General features: G+C 52.2%; 8 protein-coding genes and 1 non-coding gene across 9 annotated transcripts; 6 read left to right on the top strand and 3 right to left on the bottom strand.

The window, feature by feature from the left end:
• Positions 1-441: 441 nt before the first annotated feature.
• On the top strand, positions 442-2,313 carry QC761_115525 (uncharacterized protein; the record flags this gene model as incomplete). Its single annotated transcript, XM_062874826.1, has 3 exons — positions 442-881; positions 961-1,293; positions 1,349-2,313. 3 exons carry the CDS (start codon positions 442-444, stop codon positions 1,359-1,361), a joined length of 786 nt encoding a protein of 261 aa, XP_062738023.1. The 3' UTR covers positions 1,362-2,313.
• QC761_115530 (uncharacterized protein) lies at positions 1,833-2,078 on the bottom strand (the record flags this gene model as incomplete). The annotated part of the gene is made up of 1 exon (XM_062874827.1): positions 1,833-2,078. The coding sequence occupies one exon, from the start codon at positions 2,076-2,078 to the stop codon at positions 1,833-1,835; it is 246 nt and encodes an 81-aa protein (XP_062738024.1).
• Positions 2,314-2,777: 464 nt separating the features above from the next.
• QC761_0017350 lies at positions 2,778-2,868 on the top strand. The gene has a single exon. It is a non-coding gene; the product is annotated as a tRNA-Pro (tRNA).
• A 325-nt stretch (positions 2,869-3,193) lies between these two features.
• Positions 3,194-4,260, bottom strand: QC761_115540 (uncharacterized protein; the record flags this gene model as incomplete). Its single annotated transcript, XM_062874828.1, has 2 exons — positions 3,194-3,872; positions 3,934-4,260. The coding sequence occupies 2 exons, from the start codon at positions 4,258-4,260 to the stop codon at positions 3,375-3,377; spliced, it is 825 nt and encodes a 274-aa protein (XP_062738025.1). The 3' UTR covers positions 3,194-3,374.
• A 352-nt stretch (positions 4,261-4,612) lies between these two features.
• QC761_115545 (uncharacterized protein) lies at positions 4,613-5,300 on the bottom strand (the record flags this gene model as incomplete). The annotated part of the gene is made up of 3 exons (XM_062874829.1): positions 4,613-4,795; positions 4,917-5,074; positions 5,267-5,300. The coding sequence occupies 3 exons, from the start codon at positions 5,298-5,300 to the stop codon at positions 4,613-4,615; spliced, it is 375 nt and encodes a 124-aa protein (XP_062738026.1).
• An 852-nt stretch (positions 5,301-6,152) lies between these two features.
• Positions 6,153-8,202, top strand: QC761_115550 (uncharacterized protein; the record flags this gene model as incomplete). Its single annotated transcript, XM_062874830.1, has 2 exons — positions 6,153-7,580; positions 7,634-8,202. The coding sequence occupies exons 1-2, from the start codon at positions 6,821-6,823 to the stop codon at positions 8,200-8,202; spliced, it is 1,329 nt and encodes a 442-aa protein (XP_062738027.1). The 5' UTR covers positions 6,153-6,820.
• A 418-nt stretch (positions 8,203-8,620) lies between these two features.
• On the top strand, positions 8,621-9,472 carry QC761_115560 (uncharacterized protein; the record flags this gene model as incomplete). Its single annotated transcript, XM_062874831.1, has 1 exon — positions 8,621-9,472. One exon carries the CDS (start codon positions 8,621-8,623, stop codon positions 9,470-9,472), a length of 852 nt encoding a protein of 283 aa, XP_062738028.1.
• Positions 9,473-10,120: 648 nt separating this feature from the next.
• Positions 10,121-11,380, top strand: QC761_115580 (Sirtuin 2 protein; the record flags this gene model as incomplete). The annotated part of the gene is made up of 1 exon (XM_062874832.1): positions 10,121-11,380. One exon carries the CDS (start codon positions 10,121-10,123, stop codon positions 11,378-11,380), a length of 1,260 nt encoding a protein of 419 aa, XP_062738029.1.
• A 1,594-nt stretch (positions 11,381-12,974) lies between these two features.
• Positions 12,975-17,219, top strand: QC761_0017410 (uncharacterized protein). The gene is made up of 5 exons (XM_062872034.1): positions 12,975-13,645; positions 13,713-13,881; positions 13,946-14,085; positions 14,911-15,282; positions 15,334-17,219. Exons 1-5 carry the CDS (start codon positions 13,161-13,163, stop codon positions 16,991-16,993), a joined length of 2,826 nt encoding a protein of 941 aa, XP_062738030.1. The 5' UTR covers positions 12,975-13,160; the 3' UTR covers positions 16,994-17,219.
• The last annotated feature ends 1,970 nt before the right edge of the window (positions 17,220-19,189 follow it).

The raw sequence follows: 19,189 nt of genomic DNA on the forward strand, positions 1-19,189 counted from the left end.
TATCATGCCTTAGACCAATCAGAAGTGGTTGATGAATACCAGCCCAGCTTAGCTTTTCGATGTTTGGAATCCTCCATCTCAACACCAAAGCCAACCCCTGTCTCTCCCAACCCAATTCCCCAAAGATATTTCTTCAATTACATCTCCAGACTCGACAACAATGATACTAAAACAGACCTCCCTTCTCCCGTCGGTCCCCCAGACCGCTTCCCACTCCAATCCCGTCTCCCTTCCAGCCTCCCCCTTGGGCTCTCTCATCTTGGGGCCCTCCTGTCACTGCCTAGCTTGTCAGCCTACACACTCTTTACAAAACATCACCGATTCAGGTCACTCTCTTTACCACCCGTCTCGACCCCGATGGCCACCATTAAAATCCCTTGTTTTTCATTTTCTTCGTTCTACTAATTACCTCTCACTCATTCAATCCGGTCGTCCCCCAAAATGGTCCCCCTATCATTTACCCTTCGAGCAGCTCTGCTCACCCTCTCCACCGTCGCCCTTCCCACCCTCTCCCTCCCAGCCCCCATTGCCCAACGAGACGTAGCCCTGCATCGCTCCTCCCTAGACAGCACCTGGGACGACACCGACAGCTGGGAATCCCACGCAGGATGGTTCTCCTACAACGAAGACGAAGACGATGACGACGATGAAGGGGACGAGTGGTGGGAAGTAAACAGCTGGGGGGAGGAGGAGGAGGAGGACGACGACAGCTACGATTACAGCTGCGAAGAATACACCAACTACGACGAGGACTGGGACGAAGACGAAAACGACGAGGGGTGTGAATGGGACGAGAACGACGAAAGCGACTGGGAAAATGACGACGATGACGACGACGATCCCACCTGGGAGGATTACTACTTCACTAATCTAGTAATCCAGTGCGTTCCCCCGTGTTCCCGCCACACCCCCCCCCCCCCCTCCCCTACCCATCCATGTTTGACATAATTGTCTCCCCAGCTCCCCCCATCAAACCCTTTACTCCGGAATCGGCACAGTCTACACCCAAGACGGCCGCGTCGGCTCCTGCGGCACCTCCCACGACGACTCCGCCTTCGTCGTCGCCCTCGGAAATGACTGGATGCACCACCGGTACCAGGCCTCCGAGTGCGGCCGCCAGATCCAAGTCACCAACAAGGGGTCGCGTCACCACGTCGGCGGCGAGGGTAACACCATCACCGTCACCGTCCAGGACACCTGCGCCAGCTGCGACGCCGGCCACGTCGACTTTAGCCATGCCGCGTGGGACGCGCTGACAGACGGGAGCCCGCCCGGGCAGGTTGATCTTGAGTGGTGAGTTTTTTTGCTCTCGGTGATGATGGAACGGGGCATGCTGACAGGAATTTAGGACTTGGCTGTAAGAGTAAATGTAGAACATAAAAAAGAGGAGGACTGCGCTTACTGCTATGGATTTTGTATAAACGCATATGAGCTGAACATAGAGTAGATTCTGTGCTTGCCGCTGTTATTTGTTCCAAGCACGCTAAAAAGCAATGCATTTACATTCCTGTCGACCATCAAAATCACCAAAAGAAAAGGCAAGCGGTTCTATTCCATTTGATGCCTGTCGTCTATCAATGGCCATAACCTCCCCCTCTTTGTCCATGTGTATAACCCAGTGCCCTTCACCAACGATGTAACCATGGGAAAAAACATCCCCTTCCCCAACGCCAATAACTCCCAAAAGAAAAAGCAAGCGTCAACCATCCCGCCAAAGACTTGTCGAAAAAAAAAGGGTATCTCGCTCTATCCACCCATCAATATCCTCCGCTGTATACCACACTGGCCCCCAATCGAATCTACCACAGTGAGTCAAAAGAATAAAAAAGACATCACTGCCAATCCAAACTCCCCGCCTGCCACCCCATCTTCTCATTCCTCCTCGAGGCCGTCTCTCTGCTCTCCTCCTTGGCCATGCTGGCCTTGATAATCATGCACTGCTGGCACCGCTGCGCCTTGTTCGACTTGCCCGTCCGCCCGACGTCCACCGCGCCGCAGTACTTGTGTGTGATCTCGTCGTCCCAGTTCTGCGGTTTTTGCCCCGCCACCTTGGCCTTGGAGTCGTAGGATTTGCCCATTTTGTTCTGTTTCGATCCCGCGGAAAGAGGGAGGGAGGGGGTTCTTTGTTGAGATAGGGGTTGCTATGGTGGTGGCCCCAGTAAGGAAGGCGGGTTTGGGGCTCGCTGGGCTGTTGGGGAAAGGATGATATTCGAGGAAGTCGCAGGTAGAACGATGATGATGTTTTCTTCCAGTCCACCGAGGTATGTAAATAGTCTGTGTGAGATCGTGTAGGTGTTGCTGTGAAAGCGTGGTGTTGTCGAGGAAAGGTTGTCAAAAGAAGGTGTGAATACACAGGTGACGGCTGATAAATATAGAACCAGAAAGAGCAAAAAAATCCTTCCTCTTTTGTGCGCCCGCTCGGTGTGTGCGCCTGTCAATCTGCCCAAAAGAGCCGAGTTGTGTCTGTGTGGTTGCTCCCGGTGTGGTGTGACAAAGGCGAGCACCTGCCACGTTTATGACGTCATGCTGCTCCAAGGAGGGCACTTTCAGGGTCCGGACCAAGCAATTCGGGGTTAGGGGTAGAGGTGACTCGATTCGCCACTGCCTGTTTCTCGGTGTCGCCGTTCGGCATGTCATCAGGCTTCAGTCCACCTGGCCCATTGAGTGTGGGATGGCAGCAGGTAACAGAAATGGTTTGACATGAACAATGGCAAAAACACGACTGTAGTAGACAGTCTACTAAGCAGAACAAAAATATGAAAAAGTGAAGGTAAATTGGGGCCACCCGGGGATTGAACCCGGGACCTCTCGCAAGCAATGCTTTAGGGTGTACCCTAAGCGAGAATCATACCACTAGACCAGCGGCCCTTTCTAATTCGATGACACTAATCTCCAGAAACTCATCTTATGTCGCTTGATAGAGTTTGCAACCTCTCTATTGGAATGCCGTGTTAGGGGAGTACTTTGAGGGATATGGAGGAATCATGATGAAGATAGAGTAGCATCGTTTGATAAAATTCTGGCATTGGAAGAAAATGTACCTAGCATGTTAATGCAATGGTGGTTCCCCGAGAAGGAAGTCAAGATGGTTCAAGATAACACCGCGAAAAGTCAGGCCTCTGTTCACCTTCATTTTACAACGGTGCACCAAGAGATTGACACCATCACATAGCAAACTTGAACGTTGAAATGTCATCAGCCAAGTCGTATCCATTGAGAAATATTTACAAAACCCAAACTCCCACTCCCAACCTCACCCCCAACTCCCATACCGATTGAAATTCACCAAAAAGCTTCTTCCTATCAACCTCCCCATTCCCTCCCCAAATTCTTGTACACTGGCAGTCCACAGAACTACCTACCCCTCAAACCCCTTAGGCACGGCCACTAAGACGCTGAAGGGCGTCAAGCAAAGCCCGGCAAGTAGTCCCGGCACCGCAGGCGCCACCCGCAGCTCCAGTTCCAGCACCAGCCTCAGCTCCAACGCCCGCACCAGCACCGCCAGCAGCAGCGTTATCAGGAACAAAGATGCCCCACTCGCCAACCAAGCTATCAACAGTAAGAGTAAGCTCATTCTCCTCGAGCTCAAACTCCAACTCGCCGACACCGGCACCAATGACGAATCCATTGGCCTCGGGGCAGAAGCGACCAATCTGACCAGCGCTGATATCAAGCGTGTTGTCAGCAGTAAGAATGTAATCAATCTTCTGCAGCGTCAGCCCATCAGTGCCGCCACCAGCGATTGCGACCTTGTACGAGACGGGCTCGAGGGCCTTGAAGCCGGGGGGAGGCGCGGCAGGGGACTTGTTCTCGGTTACGATCATGGATCTACCTTCTTGGTTTTGGAATTCGACCTCGAAGACGCCGTTGGTCTGGGAGTTGTTAGTTTTGGTTCTGCTAGCATCGTCATTCGGGGGGAAGGGGGATGCATACGCCAGCAGGGAAGAGAGTATCGGTTTTGATGTTGCCACCGCCTAGTTCGACCGCCTCGCCGAACTGGGCCTCTTGCTCAACCTCGTTCTCTTCGCCTTCCTCACCGCCTTCACCACCGCCGGCGGCGGGAGGTGGGGTAGCAGGGACAGCTGTGGCTGTTGGAGCGGCGGTGGCAGAGGCGATGGCGGAGGAAGAGACACGGGAAGCATTTCTTCCACGACGGTCAGCCGCGGAAACACCACCGTGGTTGCCACCGTTGTGAGGCGCCGGGAGGGCAGAGGCGGAGAGGGCCAGGATGGCGGAGAAGAGAGCGCAGGACAGCTTCATCTTGGAGGCTTTGTTGGGTGTGTGCTGTCTTGTTGTTTATGGAAAAGAAAGAAGACGTCAAGGAATGTGATCGTAGTTGCGAAGCTCGTAAGTTTAATGAATGAATGGACCAGCCAACCAAGAAATGAAGTTGTGAGGAAAAAGAGGGAAGAAAGAAGGTCGGGTTGGGGAATGGAACAACTGCTGGTGAGGCTGATGATGAAAGGAATGTCCAAATGAAAGCCCGGTATCATGGTGGCCATACAGGCGTACTTATATTGATCCTCCCTCATGACCGCACAAGTTCCTATCGGGAAAATTTCATTAAGAGCTAAGCTGATCGAAACACCGCCAAGGGATTGACCAGATGACTTCACTGGGGAGTGGTGGTTTGGCCTGCTGTCAACTGGGTTGTAGCGGCCAGTCGTGCAAGTTCAGCCGAAGAAAGGGGCGGCCGCACTGCCCGGAGGCCCGCGAATGCGGAAAGATGCATGTTGGGAAAAGGGCCAAGACTCGCTCTATATGAGCAATGGACGTTTGGCGTAACATGGAGGCACTGGAAAACGAATAAGCTTTGTCACCACTCCACATGACAGAGGTCTTGAGATGAGGCTGCCACGGTGTAATTCGCTGGTGCTGCCAAAAGCTGGCCTGCAGGCAGCATGTTTAGGCTCGACTTGCCTTGGATGATGTTGCCGACCAGGGGTTGAGCTGGGGTCAACTCCACAGATCTGATACCAAGGGCGATCCACCCACACCTTTCCTCGGCGTTTTACATTGGCGCTCCTGGGCACTCCTTGGCTTTCTGAGACTCTGGTGCGGAAGAGATCCCTATCTGGGAGCGGTCAGTCAAATGAGAGTGGTGGTGGGAGAGCTTCAGTGTTCATCTGATCGTCCGAGTTAAATTCAGCATAAGCGCCGTCTCCCTTTATACGTGCTGCGCACCCGACGTACGGGAACGCGAAGCCAAAAAAAGACCCATCGGCATCTGTTGCTCAAGGAAAAGAGGTCAGAATGAAGCAGTTACCCTGTATTAGTGGCAATGCCCCCGGAAACGCCATACATGGCCTGATAACTGTCCAGATTAGCTAAAAATGCCAATAATGCTTCGAGTACACAGTCCCATCGGTTTGAGATCACACTGGTAGATGTGGGCATCTTGGGAGACGAGAGTGGGCGAATTGGCATTACCAATGATGGCTCATATATTATCGCCATGAGATGATAATCTATGGACTGGAGGATAGTACGGGGTCGTTGACCAGTCCAACTGGCTTCGCGGCGCAAGGGAGCATGGGAATATCCGATGTGGCCTGTGCTTTGAGGGCCAAGATTCGGAGAAAAGGCAAGCTTTGCCAAGGCTCGGCTCGACTTTCCCCAGCGGTCTGGGCCCGACAGGCGCTGGCCCAGTGGAGATGCTGTTTTCTTGTCTCGACTTGGCTTTTGGTTGAAGTCTTGGAGACCAGCCAAGGACATGTTTTGCGGACTGCGATTCTTGGAAACAGCAAGTCGAACAAGATCAAACGGGTGTTGGTCTCCATGTGTTCATAGGAAACCACGGGGCCAAAGCTGCAAAACAGCTAGGTACCTAGCGTAAGGTGTCTGCTCTGGGAGAGTGAGAATAGCTTCATCCGATAAGGCGCAGCCGATGGAAAATAAAACGGGACAGAAATTTCGGGTGTCTGTGTGGTCGTAGACGTCGTGATAGGATAGGAATGATAGGAAGTCGTCGACGAGGAAAACGGCAAGAACGGCAATGGGTCGCGTGTGCTTCATCAACGAACATTGTCCTCCTGCCGATTGGGATCTGGGAGTGTTACGCCACACTAGCGCAGGACCCTGGGCTGGAGCTGGGCCAATCGGAGGTGGCTTGTTCACAGGGGTCCCACAAGCCGACGTTTTGACTTCTTCCCCTTTCTCCACCTCCATCCGGCTGCGCAAGCCGATCACTGTCTGATCGACCTGCTGCTTTTTGGCACGCAATGGCAGCCAACCTCACAAAAGGACGCTCTAGTTCTCTCACAACTGCGGCTGGCTTGGCAATGCTGCCGTCGCACCATGCACCCCCGTCTGATACACCTTCGAGAGGGGTCATCGCTGCAACTTGCGTCTCTGGCTGAGGCAGAGGATTGGTGAACATGAGAGCCTGTGCGTTGAGAACTTCCGGATTCGGTTCCTTCTTCGTGGCCCCTTGAACTCGAACTGTATCAGCCGCGCCGAGATACCCGATTATCAGTGGTGGGTGGACTGCCCAGGGGTGAGTGTTTGGTGTTTTGAGTGCTCTCCAAGGTGATGGAGGACGCCTTATTACCTTTGCTAGGCGCCACTCGTTTCGTGAGAATTTCCCTTCTCTGTTTCCTTTCCGTCTCTTTCACTTTCCTCTTCTCACTTTTTGAAAGGGCAGCTGGTCTGCAATTGTGGCTAGCTGGTGACTGTCCCTCTTTAGATTTCCTTCTTTTGACTTTCCTTCATTAACTGTATTCATATTTCAACGACCCTCCTCATCGGACAGGAACCGACGACGCTGGATCGTGGACGACAGTGCTGGTATATTTCACCACAACAGCAACAAAACGGCAAGATGAGGGTTACAGGACCAAGTGATCGCAGGAGGAACCATGCGTGGCTGGAAATGAGGAGCCGCGAGAGGCGTTGGACTCGACGACAAATCGAGGAGGAGGAAGACACCTCGGACTCGGATGGCGAAACTTCTGGGGACGACTCTGGAGACGATTCATCTGATGGCGAGGATGATGTACCGACGGTGCCCACACCAAGACCTCTCCTTCCCGTTCCCACGGTAGGGGCTGGCGCTGGGGTTAGTCTCCTGCCCGTTCCCGGTACCCCCGCTCCCGTCCCTGGTGGGACATTGGGTGCCGATGAGGGCGGCGTCGATGATGGTCTGACTTCAGAATCTGATGGCATCGACTCTGGCGACGATGATTCGCCGGATGAGGACGAAGAGGAGGAAAATGCTGTCCCCTCGCCTCCCGTCGACGGCTCTTCGTCCACATCGACATCCTCCGTTGATGGCCCTGCTCCTACCGGAAGCAGCTCATCCAGCTCGCTTACGGCATCTGCGACCATCACCTCTTCCAGCACGAGTACTCAGTCTTCTAGCACAGTTACCGAGTCTGCTTCGGCATCCAGCACACCGACCATTGACGACATTTTGACATCGGTAACCGCGGAGCCAACCTCTTTGCCACCTTTGGCACTACCCGAAGTCTCCCCAACACCCGGGGCAACTGGCGGTGCTGCAGTTGACCAGGAACAGCTCGGGGCATCGCCAAGCAGGATGAACGCAGGTGCGGCAGCAGGCATCATTATTGGCACGCTTGGTAGGTTCTCTGACATTTCACATCGGTAACTAGCATCTAACCTTAGCACTCAGCCATCATTGGATGCTTGATCGGCGCGGCTTTCTTCTGGCGCAAATGGAGGCGTGATCGCGGACAACCCTTCATGCCCGCCATTGCCCTGCCATGGAAGAAAGATAAAGACGGCTACGACTCGAATGCTGCTCTAGCACCCCCTAAAATCAACGAGAAAACCAACACGGCCATCATGGATGATCTTATGAAGGCGGCATATCAAGCCGAGAACGGGAATGACATGGAATATTACGGAGGGTACCCACCCGACAAGAGGGAGCTCCACCCCAACATGATCGACGAAAAGGCCTATGTTGCCCTGGCTGGGCATCTCACCCCAAGGACCCCAAAGAAGCCCGTGTCGACCTGGCTGGGCGGTATCATGACACCCCGACAGTCTCAGGGCCCCGCGTTCCCCCCTAGTCCCATGTATTCCGAAGCTGAAAGACGCGAGAATGAGAGACGACAAGTTGGGTCTACGATTCCCGGAACGATGGCTGTGCCCAAGCTGCAGCCCCCGCCTCCGGCCAAGGCAAGGACGACCATGACTACGGATACAACCAACACGAGTGTGAGGTGGTACGGTTAGAAGTGAAGGCTTCGAGTACTGCAGGTATGATAGTGTAGCCCGGCGTTGGCGGCAGGTGGAACAGCACGGCGTTGAAAGAAGCCCGCGTGTGAGGTGTCCTTGTTCTTTTGATCCTCGGTGTTTGCGGTTGTATATAATACTGTCTATTTGTAGATCTATACCTCAAGTCCATATAAACTATCTTCCTCTACCTAGTCCAGCCATGCACATTAAGTTGCGGTCGTGGTTGCGGTGAAGACCGACCTTCTCCTTCAAGGTGAGTTCCCCGCATCCCCGCCTTTTTTGAGCTGGTACGTCATTGACAGTTTCGCTCTCCAATCTTCCCCAAAACTTACCAGCGCAGCTTTCATCTCATCTTTCACATCTCATCCCTCTCAGCCACTCACACGCTTACTCGTGACCACAAAACGTAGTGGAAATGGCTCCCCAACAAGTCGACACAACCATCTCCCCCTCCGCTACAGGCCCGGCTCTCGCCCTTGCGAAACAGCACTCGGCTGACCACCCTCTAAAACTCTACGCGGGCTGGTTCTGCCCCTTTGTCCAACGAGCCTGGATCACTCTCCAAGAAAAGGAGATCGACTACCGATACATCGAGATCAACCCCTACCACAAATCCCCCGAGTTCCTCGCCCTCAACCCCCGCGGTCTCATCCCCACGCTTGTCCTACCTCCCGGTGAAGAGGGGAAACAGCGGGTGCTGTACGAAAGCGTGATTGTTTGCGAGTATTTGGACGAACAGTACAACTCTGGGACGAAGCTCCTGCCATGGGACCCCTACGAGAGGGCGAGGGCGAGGTTGTGGGTGAATTTTGTGGAGAAGAAATTGGTGGCGGGGTGGTATAGACTTATGCAGCATACGCCTGATAAGCCTTATAGTCTTGAGGGGGTGAGGAAGGAGTTTTTGGAGAATTTGAAGACTTTTGTGAGGGAGATGGATGAGGAGGGGGAGGGGTGGTTTAGTGAAGGGGGTTTTGGGTTGGTGGATGTGAGCTTTTTGCCTTGGGCGGGGAGGTTGTGGTTGATTGATCATTATAAGGAGGGCGGGGTGGGCATTCCGAAGAGGGAGGAGCGGCAGGGGTTGGAGGAGGGAGAGAGGAAGGTTTGGGAGAGGTGGGCGAGGTGGTATGAGGCTGTTATGGGGAGGGAAACGGTCAGGGGGACTTGGAGTGAGAGAGAGGAGTATATTGGGGTGTATAAGAGGTATGCGGAGGATCAGACGGGGAGTGAGGTTGGGAAGGCTACGAGGGAGGGGAGGGCGTTGCCTTAGAGAGTTCAAATTATTTGGCCACTCTTGCTTTTCAAATTGGCTTCACTGCTGCATAGCTGTCTTACGTTGTCTTGAGGAACCACTGAAAATGGGTGAGAATGAGATGATGGAGCGCAAGGCACCATAACCCTAACCCTCAAGATGCTGTCTGCCCCACAACGGCTATCTCCAATCTTTTACGAGATAAGCACTCACCTCACCTCGGTGATGATGTAACCCGGCGAGCCACCAAAGGATCGTCTGGTGAAGGCAGCCATTTTCATCAACCCAGCCCCTTATATGATCCTTGCGCCTTGACGCCTGCTACATATACTGTCTCAAGTCCTCGCGTCATATATACTCACTCATCATCTTTCACCAAACAAAACTCTCCCCCTTCCCATCACTTTCCCCTCATTCATCCGGCGCCATCACCGCCGCCACTCATCGCCCAAAATAGGCCGCCACTCACATCAGAACCGGCCTCGCGCCACAAACAACCACAGCACCAAAGGGCCACGTTTTGACGACGACGACGACGATTTCGACCACTTTGACGATTCTTACGCCGGGTCTAACGATTTCTCGGTTCAAGGCAAGTCGGCCCATCATCAATCAAAACCCAAAAAGAAGAAAAAGAAAGGCGGCGGCGGGAGAAACAAAGGCAAAATGGGCCAGGACCACTCCGTCATCGACGAGGACACCCCTCCCAAAACCCTGTCGTCTCGCTCCCTGGCCTCGGTGGCAGAATACATCCTCTCCGGCCGGGTAAAGCGCATAGTCGTCATGACGGGCGCGGGCATCTCCACCGCCGCCGGGATCCCCGATTTCCGCTCCCCCGACACGGGTCTCTACGCGAACCTTGCCTCGCTCGACCTGCCTGAGCCGGAGGCGGTGTTTGATCTGGGGTTTTTCAAGGTTAACCCTAGGCCGTTTTATGTCTTGGCCAAGGAGCTGTACCCGGGGAATTACCACCCGACGGTGTCGCATGTTTTTGTTAGGCTGCTCGCGGAGAAGGGGCTGTTGCATCAGTTGTTTACTCAGAATATTGACTGTTTGGAGAGGGAGGCGGGGATTCCGGCGGAGAAGATTATTGAGGCGCATGGGAGTTTTGCGAGTCAGAGGTGTATTGAGTGCAAGACTGAGTTTGATGCTGGCAAGATGAGGGAGTTTGTTTCACGGGGGGAGGTGCCGAGGTGTGAGGAGGGGGGTTGTAAGGGGTTGGTGAAGCCGGATATTGTCTTTTTTGGGGAGCAGCTTCCAAAGGCGTTTTTTGACAGGAAAGACATGGCGGAGGAGGCGGACTTGGTGCTGGTTATGGGGACTAGCTTGCAGGTTCATCCTTTTGCGGGCTTGGTGGATTTGGCGGCGGAGAGGGTGCCGAGGGTGTTGTTTAATCTGGAGAGGGTGGGGAGTATGGGGTGCCAGGCAGATGATGTGTTGGCTTTGGGTGATTGTGATGAGGGGGTGAGGAGGTTGGCGGATGAGCTCGGGTGGAGGGAGGAACTGGAGGAGAAGTGGAGGGGGTTGGTTGGGGAGGAGGAGGCGGAGAGGCAGCTGCAGGGGGCAAAGAAACGGGTTGAGGCTTTGCATGATGAGGTCGCCAAGTTGGCGGAGGAGGTGGATGAGGTGTTGCATTTGGGGGAGAAGAAGGAGAAGGAGAAGGAAGGCAGTCACGTGGATGCTTTGAATCCTGAGAACAAGCCGGATGGTGAGGGAAAGGTGGTTAATGAGGTTGATCCTGTGGGCGAGGATGCGGCGGCAATCAAGAGCTCGGTGAAGAACACTGATATCACGAAGACGGTGGAAGTCTCGGTGGAAACGACGAACGCTTTGAAGCCAGTGGACATGCCGGACGGAGGGGGTAGGATAGTTAGTGAGCAGAAGGCGGGCGGCCAGCAACCGGGGGACACTAAAAGCTCTGCTTAGGTAGGTAGGTGTCATGACACTTATCATATGGTTATGAAGGAGGCTCTCCGGGATACACGTGTATCATGGATACCAAGGGACGTTGCAACGAGTTCGCAGACGGTTACAAAGGGGTCAACGGTTAGTCATGGGCGTTGTCAGCCAGTCAGACATTCGAGGGAACACTAGTTATTGTATGGCTACAGGCAGGAATCGGAGTCAAATCCAACAACATACTAGTATCAACCTTCTACACTGGTGCTCATTTGTTTGAGTTTTACCCTAGCCAAACGGTAAAAAAAAACACGTCAAACACATTTCGAATCGCTGAAAGATTTCACGACAGAAGTTCCCCTTGCTTGAACAGCTGCTCTCACTGCAGTGATCGATAAACGTCAGTCCCATATTGCTGTGCTGGCAACCAAAGGATGGCATCTTGATCTACCTCCCTAATGACATATTACATCGAAATCGAAATTTCGACTCACCATATCAAGCCATGAGAGGATCTCCTGTCAGGCCACAAGTGAATTGTGGGTGAAACTATCATCAACTTGCCTCTTCGAAGCATTGTCTAGCGTGTGGAGAAGGAGGCCTCTTTCGAACTGTGGTTCGGGCAATGCACGGTACTTGTGTCAGCGACTAGGAAAATACTTCGTCACACCAGAGAATCACAGCACCACACCGTTTTATCGCGGCTTCACTGCCCATCTCTCGATGATTTTCTCGCATTCGCTTCTTTTTTTTTAATCGCAAAGCATCAGCTCCTGGCGAGATCTGGAAGGTGCTGGAGTTGGGGGTAGGGCTCAGGCGGCGTCAGTCATCAACGGCTCCAACAGCCACCCCAATTCGAGCGCGAAAGACGGTCAGAAATCACTATGAAATGTCAAAGCTGTAGCGGAGGCCTCTCGAAAGATATATAACATCTATGATATCCGAACTGCTACTCGCATGTGGCTGTGTGCTGGAGTATGCTGACCTCACGTTGTCAACAGTATAGTGTTGTGTGTAACGTCAGGTGAGACTCTGGGTAACCCTGATGCTGCCAAAAGAAGCCAACCCTACCTACCCTATGCAGTTTATGGTATTGCAACTCACCAAAGGTGGTCGCTACCTTTCAAAATGGATCCTGTCGACATTTAATAAAGACGTGAAGAGCAGGTGCAGCGAGATTGCACAGGTTTTGCTGGGTACACGAGATCCTTGTGACCCCTTGGCAAGCATAAGCCGGTGACTGCCTTCTGAGATTTTCATATTTGAAAGTTGGGTAAGCACGCCGTCACGGAAATAAGGGCGGTGCTCACAACCTCAAAGTTGACGATTGCCGAGCCAGTCATAGACCCGTGGTCGAGACTGTGGATGAAAAAGGGCTTAGCAGGTTAAAGTCTGGCGTCTGGTGACAAACGAGGAGTGATCAAAGTCACTGTCTGCACAGTTTTAACCCAGAACGTACACTCGTAAAAACTAGCATCAAAGTGAGCGTATGTCTGCTTGAAAAATCAGAAGATGAAATTCCGGGGGCTGAGTCCAGATTTGGGAGCCCAATTGCTGCTGGTGGTGGTATTTATCGTCTTGCCCTCGCTTTTAACTGGCCGTCCTCGTCCAAACCAGCGACCAACAACACTTCATGCTCCACCGCACCGCCACGGAGCCAAAAAGGTCGAGGCACATCAAGCCGTGTCTCGGCTGTTGCTACTCTTGGGAATAGGCATGTATATCAAGGACACTCCCATGACAGTCTGCTCAGAAGTAGTCATCACCACTATCACCACAACAATCCCCAACACAACCTACCATCAGCATGGCCGTCAACTATACCGCCGTGGCGTGGACGCCGGTAGTCATGCTGGGCATTGCAATCATCCTTGGCGTTTATGTTCTGGCCCGTCTCGTACTCGATCTGTCCATCCGACGCGGCTTGGTCAACTCGAAGAAGCATCAAGATGATATCGAAAGCGACGCTCCTTCCCACAGCAGATTTAGAATAACAGCAACCCGGTCCGTTGCGCTGGCCGGAGTTATCTGCTCGCTGCTCAGCAATATCCTCGAGCTGGTTATTCTGTTTGACTACGTTGATTATTACGACCTGTCATATTTGAAACGGTACACTGCGCTCAACTTCTTTACCATTGCCGGCGGGCTTTGTCTTTTCGTCACGGCTATTCTCACCACGAAGGCCCTCGCATCCCCATCGAAGGGGCATTCGATCTCCCGGATTGTGTACACGATTTTGCTTGTCTTGATCGCTCTTTTCGCGCTGATCGTTTTCATCCTTCAGACCGTTATGTAAGTGTGGACCACTCGCCAAGTTTCCATCATTGGATTGCCTCTAACATGGTCATCTGTGCTTCAGTAATTCGATCAGAAATTATGGCTCTCGAGGAACAAACTACTTCAGACTCGCTAGGGCTACCCCCATTATCGGCCATACCTACTTCGGTTTGCTCGGTCTCACGACTCTTGTTATCAGTATTGGCTTGATCAGACGATGGACCCAAATCCGTGGCGCTGAGGTTCCCACGGTAAGCTCGAGTTCTTGTGATTTTCCTTGAAGAATTGAAATCTAACTTCTCATCTCCTTCCTAGGCCGAACGATCTGCTCTCAAGATGTTCACAATTGCTGCCGTGCCCGTTCTGACAGCGATTATTGTCCTCGGCATCGTCTACAGAGCTACCTTCATCGGCGCGTCGTACTTGTACTACTACTCCTTGAACGACCTTCATGGGTATCTCGCTTACCACTTCATCTCATTAATTTTCAATCTCTGGGGCAAAATTTTGGTATTTGAATTTGCGCGCAAGGCCGTGAAGAAGCTCTCTATGATCTGAAGATCGATGGGGCGATGACCGGGATGGGAATGAGATTACGAACTGCATTTTTGGATACCACTTGATAGACTTGATACCTCTTACTCTAACACCTAATTTACTTGGCTAGTTTCAATGATAATATCATTCACTCTAACGAGCTGAAGTTGTTTGGAGTTTGATGGATGAGAGTTTTGGTCCACAATTTTGAATCAAGACGTCATCATTGGGTAGATTGTGAATCGTGTAATCTTTGTAGCTAGGGAGGGAGCTGTCCACGAGCGATTTTCGAGGCGGCAATTTGCACACGGAAGCTGTCTTTTCCCCTCCACACCATTTCATCATTTCCGGTTTGTGCTTCTAGAGAACACCGATTTGTTAAAGCCCATGCGGTCTGCATCATTTGTCTTGTCTCATGCCTTTTGGCCCAGTGCCATTCAAAGCTTTGCCTAACCCTAGCACCAGACTCTGCCGCTCAGTCAGCCCTGCGCACCGCCAGCTTGTACGGTTTGCCTCGAATCTTTGAGCCAATAGAGACTGACAATGGCTGTGCTGCGCCCCGCTGACACGAAACTCCTTGACGCCCTCACGATGGGGTCCTCAGCTCCCCAGCAACTCATCTCAAGTTCTCAACTACATGCAGCGTTATGTCAACTACCTTCTAGGCAGCTATGGAGTTCACGCTGACATTCGGTGCTGTCGGTGATTTTCTAGCACTTTCTCTCACTGATCAACAACATCAGGTCAGCCTTGGACGATTGCCGTGGTTCGAAGAAGACATATCGCGATCTCGTCGAAAGCCTAACGCTACTCCAAAAGTCGCTTGAGCAAGTAGTGAAAATATATCAAGGACCTGATTTCGCAAGCGGGCTACAGGACCTGGGGGCAATCGCCCAAGCCACTGTCAACCAGGTCTGCGCAGCTCTTCAGGAGTTTCGAGACCGAATCAGCAGCAAATACGGCCCCAGCCTGGCCAGCAACGGGTCAGGGAACGTCTTGAGAGATGTCACTCGAAAGATTCAATGGAAGTTTGAAGAGAAAGATGTCGAGCAGTTCCGCGCGAAGGTGGCGGGACTCACCGTGTCCTTGAACCTTCTTCTCGATGTCACGGCTGTGTAAGTAAATCAGAGAAAGCTCAACTCCCGGACTAATCTGATGAGCTATAGACGCCTCATACAACAAAGCCAGGAGGCAACGGCCAAACGAATTGACGATGCCGAGAAAAACACAACCAAGGTAGTTCAAAAATTTGGACAGTCGATCGAAAAGTCTTTCAGATTCATCGGTTCACGCATCATGTCGAAACTCGACTTCCTGTCTTCGATAGGGATGGATCTGAAAGACTCGGCATTTCAGATTGTCACCTTGATGTTCACTATGTCGAGAGACCTGACCAGCATGGGGGCAGTTCTCTTGAGGCTTGAGAGAGGTGTCGACAACGGCGAGCACTTTGTGCTTGAAGACGCGACAGGACGCACACTCCCCATCCACCTCAAGACTATCACATCATGGGAGACATTCGAGTTCATCTTGGATGATCGGTTCAAGGGGAGGAAAGGGGAGCGCAGAATTCGACGGAAGCTGTACTCGCTGCACGAGAGTGCCAGTCATCAGGAAATCGATCGATCGGCCATATTTGAAGATGCCTTCGTGCCCTATCAAAAGGTTGACATGAGCATAGTCTGCAGAGCTCTAGAGGTTCCGCAAGCTGATAGCTCAGGTGATACGGGGCTTTCGAGTTGTCCTTGGTGTCGTACCACTTCACCGGGCAAACTGGGAGCTCGTGTGCAATGTCCAACTTGCAAAAAGAAGTTCACTCGGGTGGTAATCGAACTAGATGACGATCTTGCTGCGCCCATGGCCCCTGTCACAGATCACACCGTGAAACCCACTGGAAAACCTGGTCCGAATGGGGAGGAATGCAGCGAGTGCCATCAACCAAAAACACCCAGCGGTAATGACCAGAGAAGAAAGCATCCAGTCGATCTGGAATCAGACTCTGATGAAGAAAATGTTACTGGCTTCGCCCACATTATTCTCCAGACCAAGAAAATGCGAGCCATCAAACTCAAGGAACCCGCGATTGTACCGCTTCAGGTGGCAAGCGACCCAAAAAATCTAGACGTTGCTGGAATGCAGCACCACACTGCACATGAGGAGCATTCTCTAGAGCAACCGGTTCGCAAATCAGCAGAGCAACAGCCAAAAACTTCAGGCAAGCCCCGACTACCGGCTCCGCGGGCCGCCACCATTGCAGACGCCGAGAAATATGGCATCCCTTCAGGATATTGGCTCAAAAACTGGGACCCCACCGAGGAGCCCATCCTCCTCCTGGGCTCGGTATTCGATGGTAACTCGATCGGCAAGTGGATCTACGACTGGACTGTCTATGACAAGGGCCCGTCAGCACCGATTTCAGAGATGGCTGGTGAGATGTGGCTGCTTCTTATCAGACTAACCGGCAGAATCAAGCGAAGTGAAGAGCTGGTAGACAGGATAGGGGACGAAGATGACAAGGAGGTTGTGGAAGAGTTTTTGGAGGCGGGTGACCGGTTGATGGTTAAGTTTCGCAAGCTTCTCAAGGCGTGTGAGAAGCCCATGTTGGAGACCAAAAAGGAAGGGAAGCTTGGGATGGAGGCGGGTGTTCAGTTTGTTAGGTGCATGTTTGGTCGGGAGTTTGAGCTGAAGAAGACGGAGAGGTGGATGACTTCGGTTAGGTTGTGGAATTTGAGGTTTGATGTGAATTGTGAGGAGGTGATTAGGAAACCTTGGATGCAAGTTGCGACTGCGCCAGAAATGGGTGGCGAGGTTGATGTGAAGAGCTAGGTGCTTACCGTGGTTTATTCATGTTGCACAATGCCTATCTAAGCTACCTCATCTACGGTTAGGTGGTCACGGATAGGTCCAAAGTTTAAATTGGAAGTAAGACTTTGTATTGACGTTTATCGTGTGCGGTTGTGTGTATACTCGGTGGTCATCATGTCCAACGCATACATATCCAAGAAACAGCATTACACGTCTCTGATATCATGACTTTTGTGTATAACAGAAATGAATTCGAGTACCACCCAACACCATGCTCAAAGGTTATCCAGCTAAATCAGAATGATGTAAACAAACAAGCGAAAGAAAAAAGAAAAAGAAAAAGAAGAAAAAGCCACGCCAGATAAGCTCGACAGTGGCCCTACCCGCTGTGGAAAGACCAAAAGACAAAGCTTGACCTAGGAAGAAACACCACTTTATCTACCTGTGGGAACTCGTCGCCCGATTCCTCCTCAAACCAGGCAGCTTTGCAAGAGGCGCCAAAGGATACGAAGTGGGTCAAGTTGCCAGATGAGGTTTGCTGGACCACTGTCTGGATTTTTCAGGTTCGAGAAGAGCAATAGTGCTGAGTCAGTGTTAGCTTTGCTGAGAATTAGTAGTTTCGTGTGTGCTACCTACCGACAAGAAGCCTTGGGAGTGAGGCTGAGTTGGGTGACCAGGGCGTTGCTCGGAGTCGGTTGACGAAGTTGGTTAAGGAGATGTTATGAGCTTGTGTTGGAATCCAGGAGGGCCATGATGTTGCTGGTGCGGTCCGTGGCGTAGCTTGCCGGTCGTGGGCAAGAGGTGAAGCTGTAGCTGCCTGTCTTTGATCCAGGATCTTGAGAACTGCCTCTCGGTCTTCCTTTTCTGGATGCCAACAGCAAACAGATCGAGTCCGTCCGGTGGCAAGAAAATCGTACTCTTGGGGGGTTTTTTCTCCCCTTTTCCATTTTCCGTTCTTGAGCCTCCATCGGCATCTGTGCCCTTTTGGTTTTCGCACGTGCAACTTTCACTATCGCAGGTGAGGAAGCTCCGGAGATTGACGAGGAGTCCGTCCATCTGTTTGGGACACGTCCCCACTCGCAAGCGGTCAGGTCTGATGTCCCAACGCTCAATCTCATATGAATGCTCTCCGCTAAAGAGCCTGACCATTCGGCCGCGTCGTTCCACTCCCAAGACGGTTCCGGAAGAGCATATTCCAAGCCGAGCCTGACCAGTTCCCACGCCAAGGCGTGCGGGAACTGGATGAAATGGTTTATTACGACTGCCCACATGATAACCTCAACGCCAGGGGTTCTGTGGTTCAGGTCAAGTCCCATGTCCATGAGTTGTTTCAATAGCCGTAACCTTTGTAAACCCGCTGAGCGGGAATCACGCATTCTTGTAAGATCTCTGTAGAAAAATGTTTTTGCGAGTATTTTAAATCTCGGAAGACTGTGATTTGCTACAATTAATACTGCCAAACAAAAACCCTCCCGCCCGGTGAGGAGCTGGGGATAATTTGGCACTTTCCAGAGAACGTAATCGGGGATGCCGTAGTCGGAGGCCATGTAGAGAGGCCAAAAGAATAGAACTGAAGTGTCGCCCCTTTCCCATACGCTTTTGGCTCTGTCATGTTCGCACTGGTACCTTTTGAGTAACTCTGTGTCAATCGCGTCCGCATAGGTGAAATAAGTTGGAGTAGCTTCCGTTAATACCTTCAGGGACGAAACCAAACCCGCAACGACACAGAGCGTCACATCGTCACACAAACGGTACGAGCCGAACTCGACAGCTCTTCTTAGGGTGTCTAAATAGGCTGCAAGAGCATTGAAGTGACCATTGCTGTCGAGAAGGTGCTGATAGGCAGCGGAACCAGGCTGAAGGAACTCGACAAGAAACTCGGGGATGGAACGGTGAATGAAGTAGAAGTAACCGTGTGGAAAGCCTTCGAAACTAACTGTAAGGAGATTCCGAGAACGGGCTAACAACTGTGCCGCAGACCTCGAAAGTCGCTGTTCCATCTCTTCGTCGCCTATCAATCCGGACGTTGGATGCCCTTGCTGGAGCTTTGCATATACTCGTCCAAGAATGAAAACTGAGGCAATGACCAAAGAGAAACCTGCCAGCTTGAAAATTCGTATATTCCTAGAGCCGCCGTTAGTCTTGCAGCTACCAGCGCATAAGCCAGAGTGCAGCAAGACTCGCTCAGCTGTGACTCCGGGATCGAAGTGAGGGTGA

Source organism: Podospora bellae-mahoneyi (genome assembly GCF_035222275.1).
Source record: "Podospora bellae-mahoneyi strain CBS 112042 chromosome 1 map unlocalized CBS112042p_1, whole genome shotgun sequence".
Taxonomy (NCBI): Eukaryota; Fungi; Ascomycota; class Sordariomycetes; order Sordariales; family Podosporaceae; genus Podospora; species Podospora bellae-mahoneyi.